This window comes from Oreochromis aureus, linkage group 7, assembly GCF_013358895.1.
Source record: "Oreochromis aureus strain Israel breed Guangdong linkage group 7, ZZ_aureus, whole genome shotgun sequence".
Taxonomy (NCBI): domain Eukaryota; kingdom Metazoa; phylum Chordata; class Actinopteri; order Cichliformes; family Cichlidae; genus Oreochromis; species Oreochromis aureus.
The window spans coordinates 45455637-45477629 of record NC_052948.1 but is presented as its reverse complement, the minus strand read 5'-3'; the positions used below and the strand labels follow the sequence as shown (position 1 = coordinate 45477629).

The following is a 21993-nucleotide window of genomic DNA, read 5'->3' as shown; positions in this document are numbered from 1 at the left end:
AAAAAGAAAAAAGAAAATCCCAAATAGCAATTAAGAAAACTGTTTGAGTAGATTTCCCTGGGTAGAAGCTTGAAATGACCAAACTGGGCCATGATAATCTCAGTCACAGCATCCCCAGCAGCCACCCTGTTAATCAGGGCAGCAGAAGCCCCATGAGCTCTTAAAGATCAGTTCCAGTGCATCCTTAAGCGTGATGCATTGTGCTACATTAAGAGAAAGATATTTGACTAAGGTGCATTTAATTCATTTTTGAAATAGACCAGTGAAGACAAACAAGCACCTCTAATTAATTTTTGATCATTTTAATAACAAGTGGTTAATTGAAACATGAAGGAGAGGCCTTGACAAGCAGAATCAGTAGCTCGCCACAGCTCGGTGGATTTTAGCATCGTACAGTTTTCCGTCTTTTATTCCAGCCTACAAGTTTCCTGTTTTACTATCTGCCTAAAGTAACTAAGTAGTATGTTTTTTCCACGAAATTCTGTAGTATGTTTCTTACTGAATTCCGTGGAAAAAACTGAAACAAATCTAAAAGGTGAATGCAGGTAGAAACAAAAGCTCAAAAAATGTATGCACAAGCCTGTGCAGTGTATTATTATTATTAGTCCTTTATTTATCCAGGTAAAAAATCTCATTTCCAAGGCCATTGTCTTTGATTATGCCATGGCATTGATTTTGAATAAAATATGCCAGTGAAAAAACAAAGCACAGCAGATTATATTTCAGCCTCAAATCACACAGAGTTTCTTCTCAAACTCTATACCTCAATGAAAAAAGCACCTGACACTAACAGCATTCAGTTAAATCTGCTGGTTACTGTTTATAATAATCATACTGGTTTATACATAAACTACAGGAACAAACATTGGCTTTTGCTAGGAGGACGCGGCCTAAATTTCCTTGAGGACAGTCAAGGAACTTTTAAACTTTGAAATTTAAGTCAGACAAAGGCAGCATTGAACTTCCCCACAGAAATGTGAGCGTTTCTGTGAGTGGAAAATCAGAATTATGGCAATAAGAACTACAGACGAGGCTTTTACGTGCGTGACGTTACTGTGCACAAAGTGTGTGCAATTCACGGGGCATCTGTGATGGGGGTTCGCACAAATATATGCATTCCCATGTGTTCATGTGTTTACTGATTCATCTCTGGCCTCAAATGAAATTGGAAATGCTCCTAGATATGTGTGTCCATGTGTCATACCTGTTCAAAATGCGGAACGGGAGGCTCCCTCCTGTGTAGTTGGAGCTGCTTGTCAATGTTGTCCTTCAGGCACTGACACACACGGCGCTTCTGGTCTGCTGAATAGGCTTCCAGGCTGAGCAGGCAGTCACACTTCTGGAGAGAGAGAGAGAGAGAGAGAGTGAGGGGAGAGAGGAGGAAAAGGGGTGGAGGAAAAGACAGCGGGCAATTACACATCTACTGTCAAATAAATGAAAAAGCAGTGTCTCCTGATGCTTGGATAGTGAAAGACTGTCACAGCACAAGAAAATAAATATAATATAATATATAAAACACAAAAGTATAATGAAAATGAAAAAAAAAATGGCAAAAACAAGTTTTTTTCCCCCATCTTACTGGCCCTTTTAAAGAAGACTAGCGAATACTAGAATGCTAGAGTTAACCGTGTGCCTGTTTGACTGCGTCTTTCTGTGTGTAACAAAGACCTTTAAGAGAGATAATGAATGACTATAGTATCTTTATACCATTTGAACTTGACTTAACATTCAGGTATTATGTGAGCTTTGTTTTTAGAACACAGTTTAAGGTGGCACGCACCCACGCTGGGAAGCAAAATGCTTGCTTTAGTGAAATTGAATAAACGCCAACATCCACATTAGGCAGAATTTGATATGCTGACAAAATGATTATGTAGCCGGTGTCAAGCTGGTGCTCTTGAAAAAGTACCAATCAATGCATCCCCGGGAAATACATGAGAAAGAATCTGACGAGTGCTTAATTGGCTAAGAGTTGGCAAACAGCAGTCCAGTAACTTTTCACTCAAGAGGAGATAAATACTCCTTGTACATCCAGAATCTGCAATCGAAGACCTGTGACCATTCTCAGTAATGAACACATTAAACACTCAATGGATTAATGGGCCCATTTGTTTGTTGGCCATGATTCAAGGAATGCATTTTTGATCAAAGATGGACTGTATCAAAAATAAATAAAGGAAAGGAAGAAGAGTTTACATGATAAAATATTTATGGTGAGGTCAGCTTCTGCCTTTCATAATGCTGTTTCTGGTTAGTCACTTCCTGTTTTATTTTGAAATCTCTGTTCCTGCCTTTTTTTCCCTTCTGTTTCTGCTTTATCGGTCTTGAGTGAGCTAATCGTCCTTCTCAGTTTACATACCTTGTGCTTAGCACTCTCCAGCTGTCTGAATGTCTTTGTTTAAAGTAGCTTTTATGCTTTCAATTCATACTCTTGTGTTTTCCTAGTATGTCTTCATTTTCCTGTCTATTTATTCCTTGTGTGTTCTTGAGTTGTGATGGACGTCTTGCCTATTTTTCGACCTTGTCCTTTTGCCTGCCTCTGTTTGCCTTCACTGCCTGCCTATGATTAAAGAGTGGATTTGGATTTTACCCTGCCTCTGTGCATGCCTCCTGCATCTGCTTTTCCTCCTGTGGAATTATTACATTGCCACATAGTGCTGTTTGAAGTGGAGGTCTTAAAATACCAACTTTCACTACACACGCTTTTGTTTTTAAATTATTTTTCTGTATCCAGCAAAATAAGGAATTCCTTTATGATCAAGTTCCCTCATTTTATTGAGATTTCTCTGTATCCTTTTAACCCCTTAATGCCTAGTGTATCATATTTGATACATACAGTTTTTGTGACTTTTTGATCAATTTTTTCACCTCATTAACATATATAAATTATAAATTATATATAAAAACATTTTAGAGCAATAAATTGCACAGCAAAATTCCAAATGTAGCAAGTATGATACCAATTAAAACTCATATATGCGAGTTTATATTTCTTTTTTTGTGGTCAGAAGAATCAATAAACATTAAATTTGTTAAATTTTCTGGCAAGTTGCAACAGAACTTGGACTTGGTTTCTGGATTCTGGCCATTTGCAAGTTGAAATGGTCACGGTTCTCTTTGTGTTGGTCCTGTGATCGACCTGTCCAGGGTGGGATAGGCTCGAGCCCCACTGTGACCCTGAACTGGATCAAAGGTTAATAGAACAGCTGGATGGATGTCTGGAATCATCTAAAATGCATTTTCTATGCAAAAACAGATTGTCTGGTTTTCCACCATCTACCAAATCCCTGTTTGTGCACATGTGCTCAACCTTTGCTGATAAATCATTGAGTCACATTTTAAGAGAAGTCACAAAGTCAAATTCTTTTTTTTTCTGACGAATATTAAAGGGACCTTTTGTTCTCAAACACACTGTTTTTCTATTTCTCCTCCTTTTTATTCTTTGATAAATTCCATTTACCTCGGCTGCTCCGTTTCCGGCAATGTCAGGGAAAAACATTTGTGTCTTGACATTTCTGAGCACGACTCAGGCTATAAATAGGATTTTTTCCATTTTGTACAAGTCTTCAGAGGTTGACTGAAGTCCTCAGGGCTTTTCTTGATGCTCACTGCCCTGGTCAGTGGTGAATGAAGATGCTAGCTTCTCTACTGGCTGCATCGTTTTTTTTTTTACATCCTCTACTGTGTTTCTGTCATTTGAATTGTTTGAATGTTACTCAGAGTCCTGTTGAAGATGAGGATAGTGCTGGTGAAGGGTCCAGTGGTGAAAAGTGCTTGATGTGGTTAAAGTTTTCTCATTGTTTGCATTACTGATGGCAGTTAAATGGCACTTACGGTGTTGCTGTAAAGGGAGGCCACTGTTAGTCAATACTCCTGCTTATAACCCCTTCAGTCTTAAGGGTGGTCGGGTAAATTTCTTTTGCTTGCAATTTTTTAAAGTGGTCTTCAGAAAAGGTTCTCCAGACTCTATGAATGTATTTCAAAGTTTTTCTTTGGACATTATCTGCTTTTTCACTCATTTTCATTCCAGTCCTTTTAACTGACCACTTTCCCAGGATTTTCTTTCTTTCTTGTTTTTTTGCTAAACCATGTAAAATCAACCTGAATATTTTAAGCACAGAAAACAATGCCTAACTCAAGGGATAAACCACTGTTATGTCCACACATAAACCAAATTATAAGTTGTATCTTTAGGCACCTGGTTACAAGCAGTGATGAATCCAGTTTGAATATTTCTGATCCAATTCATGTTCAGTATATATCGAGGAGGTCAGGCGACAGGTACAATAGTGAGTGCCTACAGAAATTTGTAAAACACGGTGGAGGCTCTGTCATGGTTTGGCAGTGTGTTTGGGACAAAAATCCCAAACACACTGCCAATGCAGTAAAATCATACGTGGACAGAAAAACAGGCCCAGTGGAACACTATCAGTCATGGATTGGCCTCCCCAGAGCCTGGACCTAAACATTATAGTTATGTTCTCTAGAAAGAAAACATGAGCAAAAACAACCAATGTCTAAAGAAGAGCTTTGAGAAACTGAGCACCTGATAGCAGTAAGTTAATATTAAGTTTTCATTTAAAAAACATAAGATAAAATAAAAAACATAAGTCGCAGTAAGAGAAGAAATAGACATATTCCATCAACAATGGAGACATCAAATGACATAAGAAAAAACAGTAGGTGGGATAGCAAAAGAATTTATGATATTGGGCCTGACGTTTTTCAGTTGCACCACAGCATGATGAAAGAGGGGCTTATTCAGAGCAGACAGAAATCAATGTTAATGTTCTTTGATATCCATCATTTGGACTGAATCTGAGTCTATGAGGCTGCAACAAGGACCACAGGGCTGGGAACACAAGCACACACACACACACAGAGGGACAGACATACAATGAGTTCAATGTAAACAACTAGCCTCTGGGTAAACCAATACAGCTCCCAGTGAAAAAAAAAATGACATTTCTATTTAAGGTCTAAGGTTGAGTTCTCATGCAAAGCATTGCATGATATTCCTCATGCCAGGAAAGGTCAGGAAATGCTGTTCAACAACCTCTGAAGAGAAGCATGTACGGCATTCAAGCTGGAAATAATCCTGCATTCTCTGCTTCCTGAAAAGCAAACATTTAGGATATGGCTTATTTACGACAGATGCTGTCCCAGAGGCAGACATGCAACTGCATCCACACACATCAACCACAGCTTTACACTCTGTACGTAGCACCAGTCTGAACTCGTTTTATAAATATAATCTTACTGTAGGGACATATTTAGAAGACATAATGGTTCAAAAAAAAAAAAGAACAAAAAGGCTTCCAGCTGGGACAGTGAGTCATTGCGATGCACACGTCTCAGAGCTGCAGGAAGGCTTACATCCGTAATCTGTCAAAGAGAGGAAGTGTGTATGTTTACACAGTCTTAGTTGTGTAAATATGGGACACACGGTACATATTACACTGCAAGCCACTTATTGACACCATGCACATTTTGTTTTGGCCATAACGTGAAGTCACTCTTTATGCGAGGAATAGAGCATGTAGGGAAGTGCATTTCCTTTCCCATCTTAAAAATGCACCATGCTCTGTTGGGAGACTACTAATGATGATTTGTTTGTCTCCAGCTAACAATTTCTGCAATCAATTTCCATTTTTCCTGCTTATATTTGGTGTGCCATTATTACAGATATATGAGCTGTACTGTTAAACTGTGTATTATTACATCTATCTGGGTCTACTTTCCCTGACAGTGACTTGTGCATCATTGCATTACATCAGCTGAAACGATCCGTCACGCCAGTAAACTGTTGACAGTTCACAGATTGCATGTTTTGGGCGGGAATCGTCAGGAGCCTGCAGGGGCTTTCTATACTGTTGCCACCACAATCTATTCAACAGGGCAATCTTTAAAACACACTGAAGTGCCATTTCACTTTTGCAGTGCATACACTAGGCCTACATGTCTTTTGGGGATGCAAAGAACTAATTTAAAGCACAGCTGAACAAATTAGCTTCAAAATCGTGACTGTTTTCAAGTTCAAGACCTTAAAGTCATGCTGACTATATGGAAGCAGCTATTTTATGGTCATTTTGTTTTTTAAACAGCAGTCATCAGTGGCCCAGGCTGCAATGTTAGAAAGAACAAGCCACTCAATGCTAAGCCAACTGAACCCCTTATTATAATAATTAGCATTAATTGAGTTACCATTTATGATAATCATAGAATTATTATTTTTATAAAGACAAATTAGCTGAAATAGGTGAATTCCCTTTACTTGGGTCTCTACATTAGTTCGCCCTGTTTATAAATCCACCCTTCCAAGAGATAAACATAAGAGCTAATGAAACAAAATTCAATGAATGGTCACTGGCCTGCCATGGAGTGGCTAAAAATACAGGCAGCATTTCCCCTTAATCAGATTGATTAAAGTGCTCCCTGGTTGAAGCCCTCCCCTGAGCCATCTGGCAGATGAGTTTTCAGTGCACTGGACCGCTGTCAACACAGCTCACCTAAACTGCTTTGGCACAGGTTAGCATGGTTTCAATGACAGCTAATGTGCATGGTTTTTTTCTTTCTTTCTTTTTTTCACACCAGCTGCTAACGATGATTCTGCTGCCGTGTGGTAAAGATCACAGCCTAAATACGAGCGCTCGAAGGCACAGTTTGACATTTGGCAAGAATATTATTTTGTTGTCATTCTATAACTTGGATGAGACGAGCGACAGTAATATAGTGATTCTGAAAAATAAAAATGCTAGAGGCAGTAGTCAGTAAAGGTAGCAGGACAGGTTTTCCTCGTGCTTTCCAGTCGTTTTTATCACCTAAGGAGAGCATGGCTTCCTTTTGAGCACAGAGTTATGAAAGCTGAACCTTTATTGTCCTGAACAGTCATGTGAAAGATAAAGTTTTCAAAGGACTGTAAACCCTGTATAAAACTAAGTACACCTTTACTGCTTCCATAGTAAGTAAGAGGGTAAGTGCATGATAATTTAATCCACTTGATTGAGTAAGGGTCACGTGAACCAAGGTGTGAATGCTTTGTAAGATACTGCTCCGCCATGCCAACCTATTTATTAATAAGGTCACACAGAGGTGTGAGCGGGGCTTGAAATGCCTGGGAATGGATCTCAAGATGACGTTACAGGTGGCTCATAGTTGTTCACAGTGGAAATAGATGGCCTCCTTTTACACCATCTGTCTCAAACCATTTGTGTCCTCGATCTAAAAATCTGAAGATTAGTATCCTCAAAAGAGTTTCCTTTTTCATTTAAATATACTTATAGAAGAAAGGGAACTTTCTCCGGAGGACTGTTATCACTGAGCGTCAAATATTGCTGCAGCTTGTAAGCACACATGCAATACAGCTCAACTAGACTGAAATACTGTGGCAGGACCTTAAGAGAGCTGTGCATAAATGAATGCCCATTTAATGAGCAACACTGTAAATAAGAGTGGGCCAAAATCCTGTGAGTCCTGTGAAAACTTAATTTAAATTGGGACTGTATAAATACTCCTTATTTACCATATACTTGGCTCCGGCACATGGCTCTAAAACAAACCATTTTAGCCCTCTTTCTCTCTGTTAAACCCAGTGGTTCTCAATCTAGGGCACCACTGGTAAAAAACAACATGGATCCTGTTTTATTGTTAACGACGGATTAAAAAGTTTGCAGCGCTGGTCTGCGCATTGGCATGCCAAAGCCCAAGACCCACAACTGTAAGCCAACTATCGTTTAATTTGCTGCCCAAACAAAAGATCTGAACAGCAGTTGGATGGGGTTGCCGTGTTTAGAGCCAGAGAGGCGTGTATGAACTGATCGTATAAAGGATATCCCCTCAAGTACACAATAACAAGTCTGAAACCTATTAAAACCTACTGCTTTCTAAGTAGTCTGAAGCCTGAGCGTCTACTCATCAGACTTTCTCATATAGACACTGACTGCAATATCATCATCCATCAACTAACATTAACTGGTAAGTAAGCATTTTCTAAATCCCAAAATATGACATAAAAATGGGAAATTCCAAGGCTATTTAGGCCATATGGAAACACGGTATGACTTAAGATGTGTGCTCATGGAGATTTATAACATTCTCCACGCACTTACCTCCATTAAAATCATTACAATCAGTACATATTTCTTCAGTAAGGCAAAGCTCTCTACAAGGCAAATAAACGCATAATGCCAAGAACGGCACTTGCTGTGGCAGAATAATGATAATAAAAGCATAAATGCTGTTATGTATTTTCAGTTCATCTCTAACAGCCATAATAGAGAAATTGTTCCGGATATATCAAGTGTGACAGCCAGCCAGTTTTTTCCCCAGAGTAAATCTTTGTACATCATCACACCAAGCAGCGTCATACCGCATTAGTCATGTCCAACACACTTGTGCTGAACATGTGACTCACTGTGTCACAAATGAGTGAGTTACAGTGAGTTACGTCACTGTCCTTAAATCATTTCTGGCTAGTTTTATGTCTTCCCTGGTATTACTCTCAATTACTCTGGGCTAAGGGATCTCACTTGTGGACCACTGAGGCTTTGCAACCTTAGTATTTAATGCATTTATAGATACAGCATAGGTGACATATGAACACAAGCTAATGATACTTAAGCAGCTAGCTGACTCTTGGTTCAGAATGCCCTCACTAATGTCACTGGATGTGGAAGGAGCATGGCTCTTGGGATAGTAACTTGATTATTTTGCTACCAGGCGGAAATATCTCAACATCTACCGCACTGATTGACACATAATTTTGTACAGACGTTGGTTCCTCAGAGAATGAATCCAAGAGTGAAATGACTTCGGTGATCTTGTGACTCTTTATAAGCACCACCCTGACTTATGGATTTAATATCATGTTAGCATCATATTTATATCAAAGCACATATACATGCGAGAGTCACTCAGGCTATATCAAAAATCACACACTGCTCAATATATAGAGTGTGTGTATTTTTATAATAGTATCAATATCCTACAAAATACTAATTTAACCAGTTTTCACTTATCATATTATAAATGTGCAAGAGAATGGTGCAGAAAAAATGACCTGAGTGGTGTCAGAAAGTGTTTTGGGTTTGTTTTGGGGGATTTTTGCCTCTTCATTGAGCATCCTGCATTCTTTTTCTTTCTCTACAGCAATGGACTATTTTTAGTATGAAGCAACAGATAGTATTTCATGCAATGAAAAGGTCAGGAAAAATAGTCAGGTCTAGGTCTCACGTATGACTGTCTCATGATGGTACTATTCTGAAAAAATATTTATAGTCTTCCCAGTTAAATCCATTGATCCAGTGTGTGTTTTTCAAGCTGAAAAGCAGGTTCATTGCATCTCTAGTCTGTGACACTCCAGGCTACTGCCTTCTTTCACGGGCTAGAAGGTAATGGTGTGATTAACTGTCAATAAATTGCACAAAGAAATTCACAAATCAAGTTCCCCATGAAATGTGCAGGATGTCATTTCCTCATGACTCCGTGTTTTTCCCACACTCTTTAATCTATTTCTCATTTGTTTGTCTGCTTTTGAGCTCAGGGCTCTTCTGTGGGTTGCATCGACAGAGCTGCCACGAATAGAGCATGTAAATTGGAGTTCTTGGCCCGAGGCCCTTCCTAAAGCCACCAGGGAAGATGGTAAGCACATGACAGGACCCACAGATGTCAAGTATGTTTCGAAAGTTTTTTTTTCTCAGTTTGTGCCTTTTTTTAGCAGAAGTTTTGCATTCTTTCTGTCACTACCCAGTTAGGGAGTTCAATGATAATTTAGCTTATTTGCTCTTTTCATATGACTGTGTGCTGTGCTTTTATTGCATAAGCATAATTGCCCTATGTTCATACACAAAGATCCTTTTTTTAATAAACTTTTCCATTCGATAGCAAAGTGTCTGAAAGTTGTTGTAAAAAGCCTGTTGTAGTTAATTACTCTAAGTATGTCATACAGGGGAAACATAAATTATTGATTTGGAAATTACTTCGTGATTCTTCACCCTTAAAAGTTTATGAATAATTTAAACACTGAAGATCATTTGCTCTGCACCTGATGAAATAGGGAGATAAACCACAGTTTAGTACAGCTCAAGAGAGTACTTTGTCTTTGTCATAGATCTCAGTGCAATCATTTTATTAAGATGGAGGTCTTTAAGTGATTAGATTTAGATGTATGCACAGCCCTGCCAATCTGCGCTGGCATATCAAATCAGACAAAAAGCCAAGCACACTTTAGGTTGTGACTCAGCTTGAGGGAAGAGGGTACATCTCAGTTCAATTAGACCCCTGAGAGACTGGACCCAACCTTGCCCTGTAATGGATAGCCATCATAAAGTAGGCATTTTGCTGACAAGAGCCCCTGGTTGCGTATCACTCATGCCCTGCCTTCAGACTGCAAGTGACAGCCAGTGTATCATGCAGCCGATGATGCAACTTAAAGCAAAGGGAAATTCGGATGTGTTTGGAAAAAACAGAAGCACCTCTGAGACATCTTCTTAATCTTGGACTCAAACAGTGAGTCTTCAACTTTTATTTACTCTATGAAAAAACCCCACACTGACATCGCCCTGTGCGTAATAAAATGAGAACACTTTACATTTATTCTACAGGCAGTTTGCATAAATTTCATCTGAATTCAAAACACTGTCCTATGTTAGCCTGACGACAGTGCTCCCTTGCTGTTCTCCAGCCTCGACGCCCGCCATCACACTGTGATTTCACCTAGTTTGGCAGAGTCTCCGCTTATCTGATCTCTTCTCTGCTATTCTGTGGCATCTCCACAGAGCTACTTACTCTGTGGAGATGCCACAGAATAACCACTGATGTGCAAAAGGCAAATATTTCGAAACCAACAACTGGAAGATCCTTATTAAACAGGATTCCTCTACTGTATGTTAAAGGTAAGCACTAGTTTCAGCCAGGGCTTTGAGAAGATGGAGCTTATTTATGATTTTATTGTTTTTTGGTGAAGACTCCACTGCGCTGCAATCAGACACTAATGGCAATTTCTGGGAAACGATGGTAAATGAGAGACCATGCACTTCACTTAATGGAATTCTCAGCTTTCATTTGTTGAATAACCCACACACATTAGCAACTATTAGAAGAGCTATACTCAGACAGGAAGTTTTGGTACGCCATAACGCACCAGAGTATTACATTCCATTAAATATTCACAGGTAACCTCTAAATTTACACACATGCAGGTAACTTTTCTCCAAATGAATGTTTTTACTCATGTTCAGGTTATGATAAATTAACTTCGGTGAGGAAAAAACAACCGGAAAATCCTTTTTTTTTAATAGTTAGAATAATTTTCCTCTGTTATCTATCACTCTAGAAAATGCCACTTTGATTTCGGCTTTTGCTGTGCTGACACAGAAGTCAGTTAGCAGCAGAAGTCTCTGTTTCCAAATGTTTTTAAGAGTGCTCTCGACACTTACATCTCCACTGTCAGATAGCAGGTGTTGCTGAAGAGAGCTCGCCTCCCTGACGAACCTTTTCTTAGGCCCAACTCGGTCAGCCAGGTTGCCCATGATCAGTCTACGATTTTAGCCCACCGGTAAATAATCTCATTCAACTGTCTCTCCTTTCTCTGTCTGTCTTTTTTTCTTTTCTTTTACCTACACAACTCTTCCTTACTTCCTCTCCTCTCCTGCGTCACTGACACACTTACAGACGCACACTCACACTTGAATTTCCAGTTGCACCCTCCTGTCCCTCTATACACACACACACACACACACACACACTTTTTTTTCACGTATAAATCTGGGTTAGATCAGTCCTGTTTTGAGCAAGAGCTAAAATAGGATGACCTCCAGCTACGGAGGAGAAGGGCAGAAGTAGACAAAAGGAAGGAAGAGGACTGTAACAGTGTCATGGGCAGACAGATTAAGAGAGAGGATTTTATAACTGTTTACAATTTCATGAGAAACGGGAGCTTTTCTCACACCTCCAGAACAAAAGTCTCTGCTGTTGTCTCTTAAGGAGATCCAGAAGAGAATCATAGTGAAAAGAAACCTTACTTAAAAATGAAAATTGAGCGTGACATGTCAGAAAATGGTAAATAAAATGAGATCTGTATTTGCATTGACATTAATGTTGTTGATTAAACCTGAAAAGGGCGCCAGTTAAGAATGCTAAAGGTTTTTTCATGTTTTAGTGGATGCGTACACGTGCAGGTTTCTTTTCTTCTTTTAGTCCGATAACTTAATTACTAATATTTGTGTACAACGTATATCAAGCCAAAGGTAATGTCGGTACATCAATGAACAGGGTCACTTTAACATGTCAATGCAATTCAATTAGGCATTCTGCTACTACTCTATTGTGCTAACTGTCGCTACTCAACACATCGTTGCCCTCTAGCGGTCAGGAGGTACGATCCCCTATTACCACACTCCTTTAATATCTTTTCCTCTATCTGTGCTTTTATCTGTGTCTTTTACTTTTCACTTTACAAACCAATGCACCCTATTAAAGGGAACATAACCACTCAGTTGAGACTAATCAAGACTCTGATTAAGATTCGTCACTTAAATATAAATGAGCAGAATGTGCAGCTGCTCTTTGTTTACTACCATGTGTTAACACAATGGAGGGCAGATAACTTTACTCCCACATACACACACGAGTCAGCTGTTGTGTTGATAACACTACGGCCTCTCTGCATAAGACACTCAGTACAGATGCCCTCTAATAAAGAAACAAAGAATCAGAGAAGATCATCTTGACTGGGAATGCTGGGAAGGCAGTGGAATTCCACTCATTTCACTCTGATTTCACATCTTCCAGTAAATCGTGTATAAAAAGCCCCTTTTTTAAATACAATACAGCTGTTTTAAATGAGCACTTCCATTTTTTTCTAATGAACCTGTCCTTAATATCAAGGTAGGTTACTGCATTTAATCCAGCTAATATGTATCCAAATTTTAATTGTATATCCACATACAATTAGCTACAACACCTGGGTTTCACCATTTATTTCTAACACGTCCACATTTACAGGAAGGGTTTTGTTTAATGGCCAGAACTGCACAGAAACAGCACTGAAGTCTCCACCGATCCTGTCATAGTCTCGGACTGTCGACTTGTCTCCATTACTGTCATCCAAGGTCTCACTCCTGCATTTGTCATCCCTGATCACAACTTTTACAGACACTAGAACAAGTCAGGTTCTCTTCTAGGACTGTTACATTTTCCCGGATAAATGCTCCCTTTAGGTGATATCAGGAAGCTTAGGGAACTGTATAAATTTCATTTTTTTTACAGAGATGATGAGTTCAAGGTGTTGGCTTGGCTTCAAATTCCCCACATAACCACCCCCACCTAACAAGTTACAGGAATTAAGCTTTTCTGCCAACATCTTCATGCCTGATAGCAGAGAATACCTTCAAAGATCTTATGGAGTCCATGACTGTATAAGCTACAGCTTTCTGGCAGCACAGTGAGGGCCTACACTGTGTTAGCCAGTTTGTTTTAACGTAAAGGTGAATTGTGATGGATGTGTCGGATAAACAGGAAGCTAAGCCAAGAAAATCTTGTCTGGAAACAACAACTCACTGGCTTCTTGTTTGATACCTGCCATATATGCTGCATTAGATTTGGGAGGATTGTTGCAGCTGTCTTAGCTGACAAGCTGTATATATGTAACACAGACCCCTGCAGATATACAGATATATCACACCAGCAGCACAACACTGACAAATGACAATAAGAGTTATTTACAGCTGATATATAATCACTCATACACGTTTTTTAATATTTTGTACGGTACCAATATCTGTCATTAACTTATTCAAACTCTGTCTCTTTCTCTTCCATTCTGCTTTATGTAAGAGTTTCTATTTATGTATGTTGTCTAATTGGACAGAGTGAATAATATGGGAGCCTTTTCCTTTTTCTTTTCCAACCAGTGGGGCAGATTTTAGGCCCCTCTCATTATGTCTGGAATGTCAGAAACAAAAAAAAGACCCTTTAAAAGATTCATAAGCTGCTAATGAGGTTACGCAGCACATTTCAAAGCGAAAACAGTGTGACGAGGTGTGTGTGTCTGTGTGTGTGCACAGCTCACAAAAAGAAGAGATGGGGGTTATGCAATACTGTTGCTCAGTGAAAAGATTAACCAGATGAGCAGACACTGTAAGCTAAAACAAACGGCAGACGGGTCGTGGTGTCTGACTGGATTGTGAAAAAGGAAACTGGTTCATGTTTTCAGTTTATATTCTAAACCACTTCTGACAACTTCAGTCTGCAGTGTAAGAAAGGGGTCTTAAAAATTCTCATGTGTAATTCATTTATATAATGCCAAATGACAACAACAGTTGCCTCAAGGTGATTTATATTGTAAGGTAAAGACAATAATACCTAATACCTTCTGTGTTTTTCCTTGCTTAACTAAAAGTAGCTAAAAGTAGTAACAGTAACTTTGTTTTATCTTTATGGGCCACTAGTTGTACATCTCATATATTCATAAAGTCACTAGTGCTCACCTCAGTCTCCCAGTACGTTCACCCTATGAAATAAGTTTGAACATCCTAGGTGACTCCCGTCTTGAGTTATCCCATTCACAAGATTTTCCAAAACCTTAACCTCTGACCTTGAGGTTGAGGTCACTGAGACTGGAACTTGAAAGTCTTAATAGATACATTTATGATATCAATTACAAAATCATAGATCACGTCTCTTTCACGTTATAGTGTTCACAAGATTTTCAGAAAACTTGATCTTGATCTTGAGATCAAGATTTGAGCTGGTCTGAGATTTTTTGGTAGATGCACCAATGGCATGACTTTGAAAATCCTACGTCGCGTCATTTTCAAGTTGTTTTATTCACAAAGTTGGGTGTCCATCCCATCTGCTCTTCCTTTTACACCTGAAAGGTAACAGGTATGAAATGGTATTTTACACTAACAAAGACATCCCCAAAGCACTCAGGATGAGGAAACTGGACAAAACAAGAAGCGGGAGGCTTAAAAAAAAACTATCTACAATAGTAGAGGACAGGCCACAAATACTTGGTGGGCCCTAGTATACTTTTTTTTATTGATGATGGCTTTCTTTCAATCTTCAGTAACCATACAGCATACAGGAATGTGTACAGACATGTCTGTGTTCCTGACTGCTGACCTGGTAATTGTGAGATATTTCTTACAGTACCCTGCATTTGACATCTAACAAACAACTCCACTAGGGTGTGGTTTCCTTTTGGAAGTAATTTCTTATTAAATAAAACAGAAATGCACTTTTAAAGCACTCTTTTTTTCTCATTATTGATTTCTAAACAATGTAAAAAATAAATGTTTAAGTTGAACGCTCATGTTAACGACTGCTGATCACCGCTTCTGTATATAAATAGCAAACAGTGACACGCCTTTTGGCTGTTGTTTGTGAACATTAATCATTCAACTTTGCAATGCATGTTTCCGCTCGAGAAACAAAATACATTTTTTTTTAAATGATAAAATGGTTTCAAAGCACAGACCTAACCTTTGCTATTGTGCTATCGAGCGACACCTCCATAAATCTCCATGAGTAACGCTTCAGCATGCTAATGTTAATAGCTTAAGCACTTTAAGGCATACTTTTATGCTCTGCCAGATGACTTGCTGAAAAATCAGGATTAATCTGCAGTAAGGTTTCCAACGCTGAACATGTTTTTATATAAGTCTTCGAAACATTTGCATAGTAATGGAGCTGCATCATATTATTACGCTTAAGGGCTTCTTACAGTTGAATGCAAACAACAGCATAAGAGATGTGTGCACGTTGTGGAAGGGGAGGAGGTGAAACGGCGGATGATAGCAATTTGTAAAAGGTGATGAAAATATAATGTATGGCAACATTAAAAGCATAATGAAACCTGCTTTTTCATTTCCTTTCCGTGCACCTTGCAGCGTTAAAAAAAAATGCAATCAAGTTAGCAAGAAGTGCGAGCGGGAGGGGCAGCTGAAGAAGAGGAAAGCAAATGACTGGCTACTATGAGGACGATGGTAAGGTCATGTATAATAAAACTGAAAATTTGACTAATTATTGCTGTTAATTAGCAGCACTGATTAAAAAGCTGAAGTTCTCATTTTAAGCTCAGTAAGAGAAAAACCTGAATTGTGATTCACTGAATGAAATCTCACGCAGGTATTCATGAATGTGATTTACATTATAAATATATATGAGCTCATTTCAGACCTCTGGGATTTTGTTATGGCCATGTTTTGTTTGTTTTTTAAACACTGGAAAACATTTAGCCTTTAAAGAGCCATTTTCATTTCAATGATAATGGCACCTTTCCTTTTATCTCAAAATGCCAGCCTGAGAGGTCTCACAGCAGATGCAAGAAGTTATTATTATTTGTCTTTATAACCGCACTCATACGAAGCAACAAAACAAATCACGATGTAAACAGAGAGATGCATCCTGTTTGGTGCATTAACGTGTTCGATGACGATTATGTTTAATTCTTAATATCTCAATAAAAAGCTATTTTCTACTGCTAACTTATTCATGAGGGATCACCACAGGGGTAGCTTCGCATATATGATTTGGCAGATTTTCATCTAAGTAAACGAGTATACAAGAGTGTTTTCAGTGTTTCCAGTAAGGGAACATATGTGAAAAATCATGTGTGACAGAGTTAGGTCTGTGATGGAGTCAGAACTAAGGAAAACACAGGGAGAAAAGACTCTTTCATTAAAGTTATCTGCTAATCCTTCTTGCCTGTAATGTGATTTCCACCGGAGCCAATTGCCCCTTCTGGCTCACACACCAAATGGGCCGTTCTAGTTACGCCCTCCTCGGCGCTCTGTGTCTTTGCTAATTTTTCTTTTTCAAACACACGAATAAACACACTTTCTCTTACCTCCGTCATGTGAATAAGGTAGAATCTCAGTTCTTCAGCGTAATCTGCAAGACAAATTAAGGAAGACGATGAAGAAGACTTAACAAGACTTTTTTTTGCCAAGCCAACTCTGCTCTGGTGCCCTTTTTTTCGCTCGCTCGTCTCCTTCTTGTACATAAAGCAGCATTCCTGATTTCTGATTGCGATACTGACAAAATAATTTTTATTGATGGAAAGCTTTTACTGTACGTCAGCTTCAGTGACATCCTCCCATATTTCACTGAGAAAGCCCTCTGTGAGACAGGCCTGTGTGTCTGGAGTCAAGATAAATGGCTGTAATCGAGTGAACGCACGCAGTTGAACTCAGACCCCCAGAATTTATACATCGTGGTTTAATGTTGTGTTTGCTTTCACATAAGCAGACACACACATCCACAGATCTATCTCTGTCTGTCTTATGAAGCCAAATAAGGTAATAAAGTCAAATTATTAAAAGATATTATTTGTTTATTAAGAGATTAAAAATTACCGGAATGTGTGTGTGATTTTATTTGATATGATTTTTATTAGATTTTCGTTGAGAATGACCAAATAACACTTTTATTCAAATGTCTCTGATGTTCACTGGCGCACTTTTTTTTTATTAATTGAGCATGACCCATCGGAAATTAGTGGAAAATTGCTTGGATTAAAAAAAGAAAAAGAACCCAATCTTTCAGAGGAAATGTTCTAACTTTGACAGAAAGAAGATTAATACATAACAGTTTGTAACTGCACTGTCACAAAGACTGATTTAAGTTTAACCCAACCAGCATATCTAATACTTCCCCATGTCTATTCATAAACTTACAAACAAGCGCAAGAAAGAGGAAAGAAATGTTTAATGTGCTGGTTGCAGGCCAATCCCCTCTGGCTGGAGCGCAGTGTTAGAGTTGCCAGAATCTTCCATCATAATTGCTTTTTGGATGGTCAAATCAGGCTTTGGGACTATGTGGGTTTGTGTGTGATGATTTCTGTAACTCTGTTTAACAAAACCAAACGAGACAGCTGTCAGCTGAGAAGAAGTGAGCAAGGAGCCAAAGTAGCAACCTCTCTTCACTTTCCATTGAAAGAATTTACAATCAAAATGCTGTTTAAACGCGGATTTCCCTCCTCTTTATGATCATCTTTTCAGTTTTGACCCTCATTTGAGTTTAATAGCTCAGTTCACCTTTAAATACATTTAAATGGAGCCCACCCTAACCAGAAAAACTGCAAAATACCGTAGGGCGATTGCTTGAGGAGGTTCAAACAGCCAGTGTCTGTTTAGGCGACCCCTTGTGGCTGTAAAATCTCTAGTCATTTTTGGCTTTTTTTCAGGCAAACCACTATTCAAGCAGAAGATGTAACAAAGGACATGCAGGAGAAGGTTTTAGCATGTGCTCTGCATCTGTTGTGCCCCAAGCCATGGTCTTTCCCCAAACCTAATCAAGTAGTTCTGAACTAAATCTCACCAAGACATGACAACCAAAAACGATGAGTCAGCTAAGGTCAAATTTACACAGGAAGAAACCCCTGTTTATGTGCAGTCCGGTAACCTAAGAAATACAAAATGCCAGGTCTGTAACCTACAATCCTTCTAAATGCTCTGTAGCCAAAAAACTTCTTATCATCTGTGTGAAAGCAGTATTAGCCAATCTGAGAAGACTGTATGGTGTTTTATGGTGTCATTGTGATGCAACAGTTTCTGTGAGGAAGTGTCATTTTTCAGTCCAACAACACTGAGAAACAGTATTCAAAACTTTATCTCTTCTCTGAAGCACAAATTGACGCATGTTTATTATACTTACAGGGCCATGTGTGAATCCAGATTCTGAATAGTGACAGTAGGAAGAAACAACAGCGGCCCAAAACTCTTACTGCTGCTTTTTTGTGTGTGTTTTGTTCTGTTTTGGGCTCTAATTTTTCTCCACATTATAATGAACCACTACAGTGTATAACCAAAGCCCATGTGATGTGCAGAAGCAACAGCAGAGGTCACTGTTGTATATATTTCTGATGTCAAAAAAGCAGAGTGCTGTCATACTGCACAGGACTGTAAAAAGCTAATAATATGAGTAAGGTTTAAGTTAAAATTAGAGAATATTACAGATGGAGACATCCTGTAGCAATTTAAAGACTTCTTAAAAGATTTTTTTTTTTAAACGTACTAAACTTTACTTAATTTCCGAAAAGTTATCATTTGAAATGGGAGTCGATTTCAAGAAAACCATGATACAATGCTGTCTGGGGTATAACACTTTCATTTCTTTACAGTCACTCATGTTTTTTCATTAATCGACTGAAGAAAAAGATAAGATTACCTGGTACCAAGAAAGTAAAAGATAAGGAATTTTGGTTCAAGAGTCAGAAGGTTTCACATCATGGTGAGTGTTAGTCTTGTTAGCTTGTTTAGTGTAATAACAATATTTAGATTGAAACAGTGTAATTTTGGCTTTACATGTGTTTTTTATTCTCTCATTGTTTCCCACGCTCCTCTGCCTAGTATTGGGGTGACAGGAACACAGGAAAGCCCCTTTACTGAACATGTACTGTGTCCTTACACGCACACACACACACACAAACGCATAAAACACACCCTCACTGAAACAAACACAATCCCCCGGTGCCTCTTTCCTGAGTGACGCTGCTGAAGCAAAATAACAATGACAGGGTTCAGGGTGGAGATTTGTGTGTGTGTGTGTGGGTGTGTGTGTGTGTCCTCTCATGAAGAACACACAGACACACAAACTCAATTGAATCCCCACCCTGGTGATCACTGATTGTTTGGGTGCAGGATGGAGGTCAGAACTGGACCAGAGGACACTAGAGGTGTCTACAGAGAAGCATGTTATTCAATGCTTTTCTTAATACAGTCCAATCCTGTGACAATGCATTTCCAATGTAATGCAGCAATTAATAAAACTAGTTAATATGTCCTATTTCAGTTAATCCCAGTCAAAAAATGTGTCACAAACATTTCTGACTTAACAGCTTGTTAAAATAAAAGAACGGATTCAAAGTTTTTACCAAAACTTGTCAATAAAGGACTGTAAAAGGACCTATATTAGTTCTAACAGTCAGAAATCCACAAATGCTCTGGCTTCAAAAAGAGATCTGGTTGTACAGAAAACAATCCTGCTTCCCTCCTAAATTATGACCTCAGTTAGCACTTTCCTGAAGATTTGAAATGTTTTTATAACAACGCACTGATCGAATTGATTGAAAAAAATACACAACAAAGCTGGCAAATAAATGTCATGAACGCTAAACTTTAAAACTATGGTCCACAAATCAATCATGAGCAAGTCCATTGTTCAGTCCATTATTACAACATGAAAAATAATTAACACAAACTCCATCGTAAAATCTCCTCCATAGTAGGCCTGATATCAGCCAATGATGAAACTGCCTACTGAGAGGAAACAACGGTGCCAACAAAAACCAAGGAAATGATAGAGGCAGCACTCAGCACTCTGCATACACAGTGAGGACGTAGAGTGTTGGTATTCACATGTCAGCTGACCTCACCTGGACCACATGTATCTCCCATCAGGTGGGGACAGCCGAACAGAGGCTTTACTTCTTGAGGAAGTTAAAGCATGCTCGCCCCCCTTACCACCTGCTGGCCAGCTTCCACAGGTCAACAATAAAAAGCCTTCTGACCTCGTGCTGTGCGGTGTGGTTCACCAGCTGAACAGGAGAGAACAGAAAGGACCTACAACTGGTGGTGAAGGCAGCAGAGCACGTCATCGGGATGACTCTCTACCCTCCCTCAGTGGCCAAATCCAAAAGACAGCCAGCTGTATCATATTGGACCACACCCACTCTAAACATCACCTATTCTTAACCCTGACCTTCTGGGAAGAAAGTCAGATCAATCAAGTCCAAAACCAACAGATTAAAAAACATCTTTTTCACTGGCAGTAAAAAGCACTGCCCCTCCTCTCCTCCCTACAGCTGTGGAGTAATAAATCTTTACCCAAAGAGCAGGAAGTGCAATTTTTAAAAACATGTCACACTGTTATTCTATATATACTACCTCACTGTGCTTAACTTTTGTCATGTTCACGCTATTGCATATTTTTGTATTTTCATTGTTTACATGAACAATGATGATAAAGACCTATTATAGTTTAGATAACAAGTTTAAAAAGTTTTTAAATATTCGGTTTGATTTTACTCCAATTCCTATTATCTATTGTTATCTTCTTGTCTTAGGGGAATAAACTAGCATATATGTGTACTCTAAGAATGAAAAAGTACAAGTAGTCCAAACCAAAAACTACAAAACTACAACAACAAAGCGGTTAGGACTCAATGTAGCTAATCTAGCATGATTAGATCTAATATACATTTACTGTGGATATACTGAGAGTGAGCTCTGATTTTTCTATAGAAAACAAAACTGTAAAAAATAATAAATAAATAAATGAATAATTTTTTTAAAAAGTTTTTAATAAGGCGATCTGCTGGGTAGCCTTTTCAAGTTTATTCAGCTAAAGGTCTTAAGATATGTATTGAAATCAACTCTTAATGTGCTTAAGAATCGATATTTTACTAACATGAAAACATCTCTTTTGTCTTACTCCAGGACTTGTTGTGCTGGGAGAATTCAAACTTCAAATTCTGGCAGAAATGAATGTGTTTCATTACTCTTTTATTAGTTTAGCTTTATTCTATTTAATTCTACTTAAGAAACAGACAACATTTCCTGCACTTTGTATACGTGTAAAATGCTGGCTCACACCTGCTTTAGTTACTGAGTGAAAACCAAGATTTTTGCACCTTGTTTTCGCCTTCATGTTACTTTTCTTTTAATGTAACTGTAATCACATTAGAAAGCGAGAACTCGTAATCCTCATTCTCTACATAATCATAGCAGTGCTTCTGCGGTTCTCTCAGGCCGCCCTAAAACCTACATGGTGATTCCCCCACACTCATCTGGTACAGGACACACGCTCTCCTTCTGACAGCCTTTCCCTTATTTTTTGTTATCACATTAACAGATCACAAAGCATAAAGCTTGCGTTTTGGTTTAAACCCACTTCCGGAGCAATCAGCTTGTCAGTACAGTTTCTTGCCCATGCACATGTCTAAGCAGCCCCCCTCTCTCACCCGGCCCTGTCCCAGTAATGCCTCCTGAC

At 38.8% G+C, this 21993-nt stretch overlaps 1 protein-coding gene across 3 annotated transcripts in view; it reads right to left on the bottom strand.

Moving 5' to 3' along the window:
- Nucleotides 1-21993, bottom strand: part of rgs3a (regulator of G protein signaling 3a) — a 130831-nt gene that overhangs the window by 58434 nt on the left and 50404 nt on the right. For all 3 annotated transcript variants that reach the window (XM_039614803.1, XM_039614804.1, XM_031754703.2), the window contains 2 exons: nt 16850-16893; nt 1205-1339 (listed from right to left, as the gene is read on the bottom strand). In XM_039614803.1, the coding sequence (XP_039470737.1) occupies nt 1205-1339; nt 16850-16893 (179 nt within the window). The remainder of the gene's footprint in view (nt 1-1204; nt 1340-16849; nt 16894-21993) is intronic.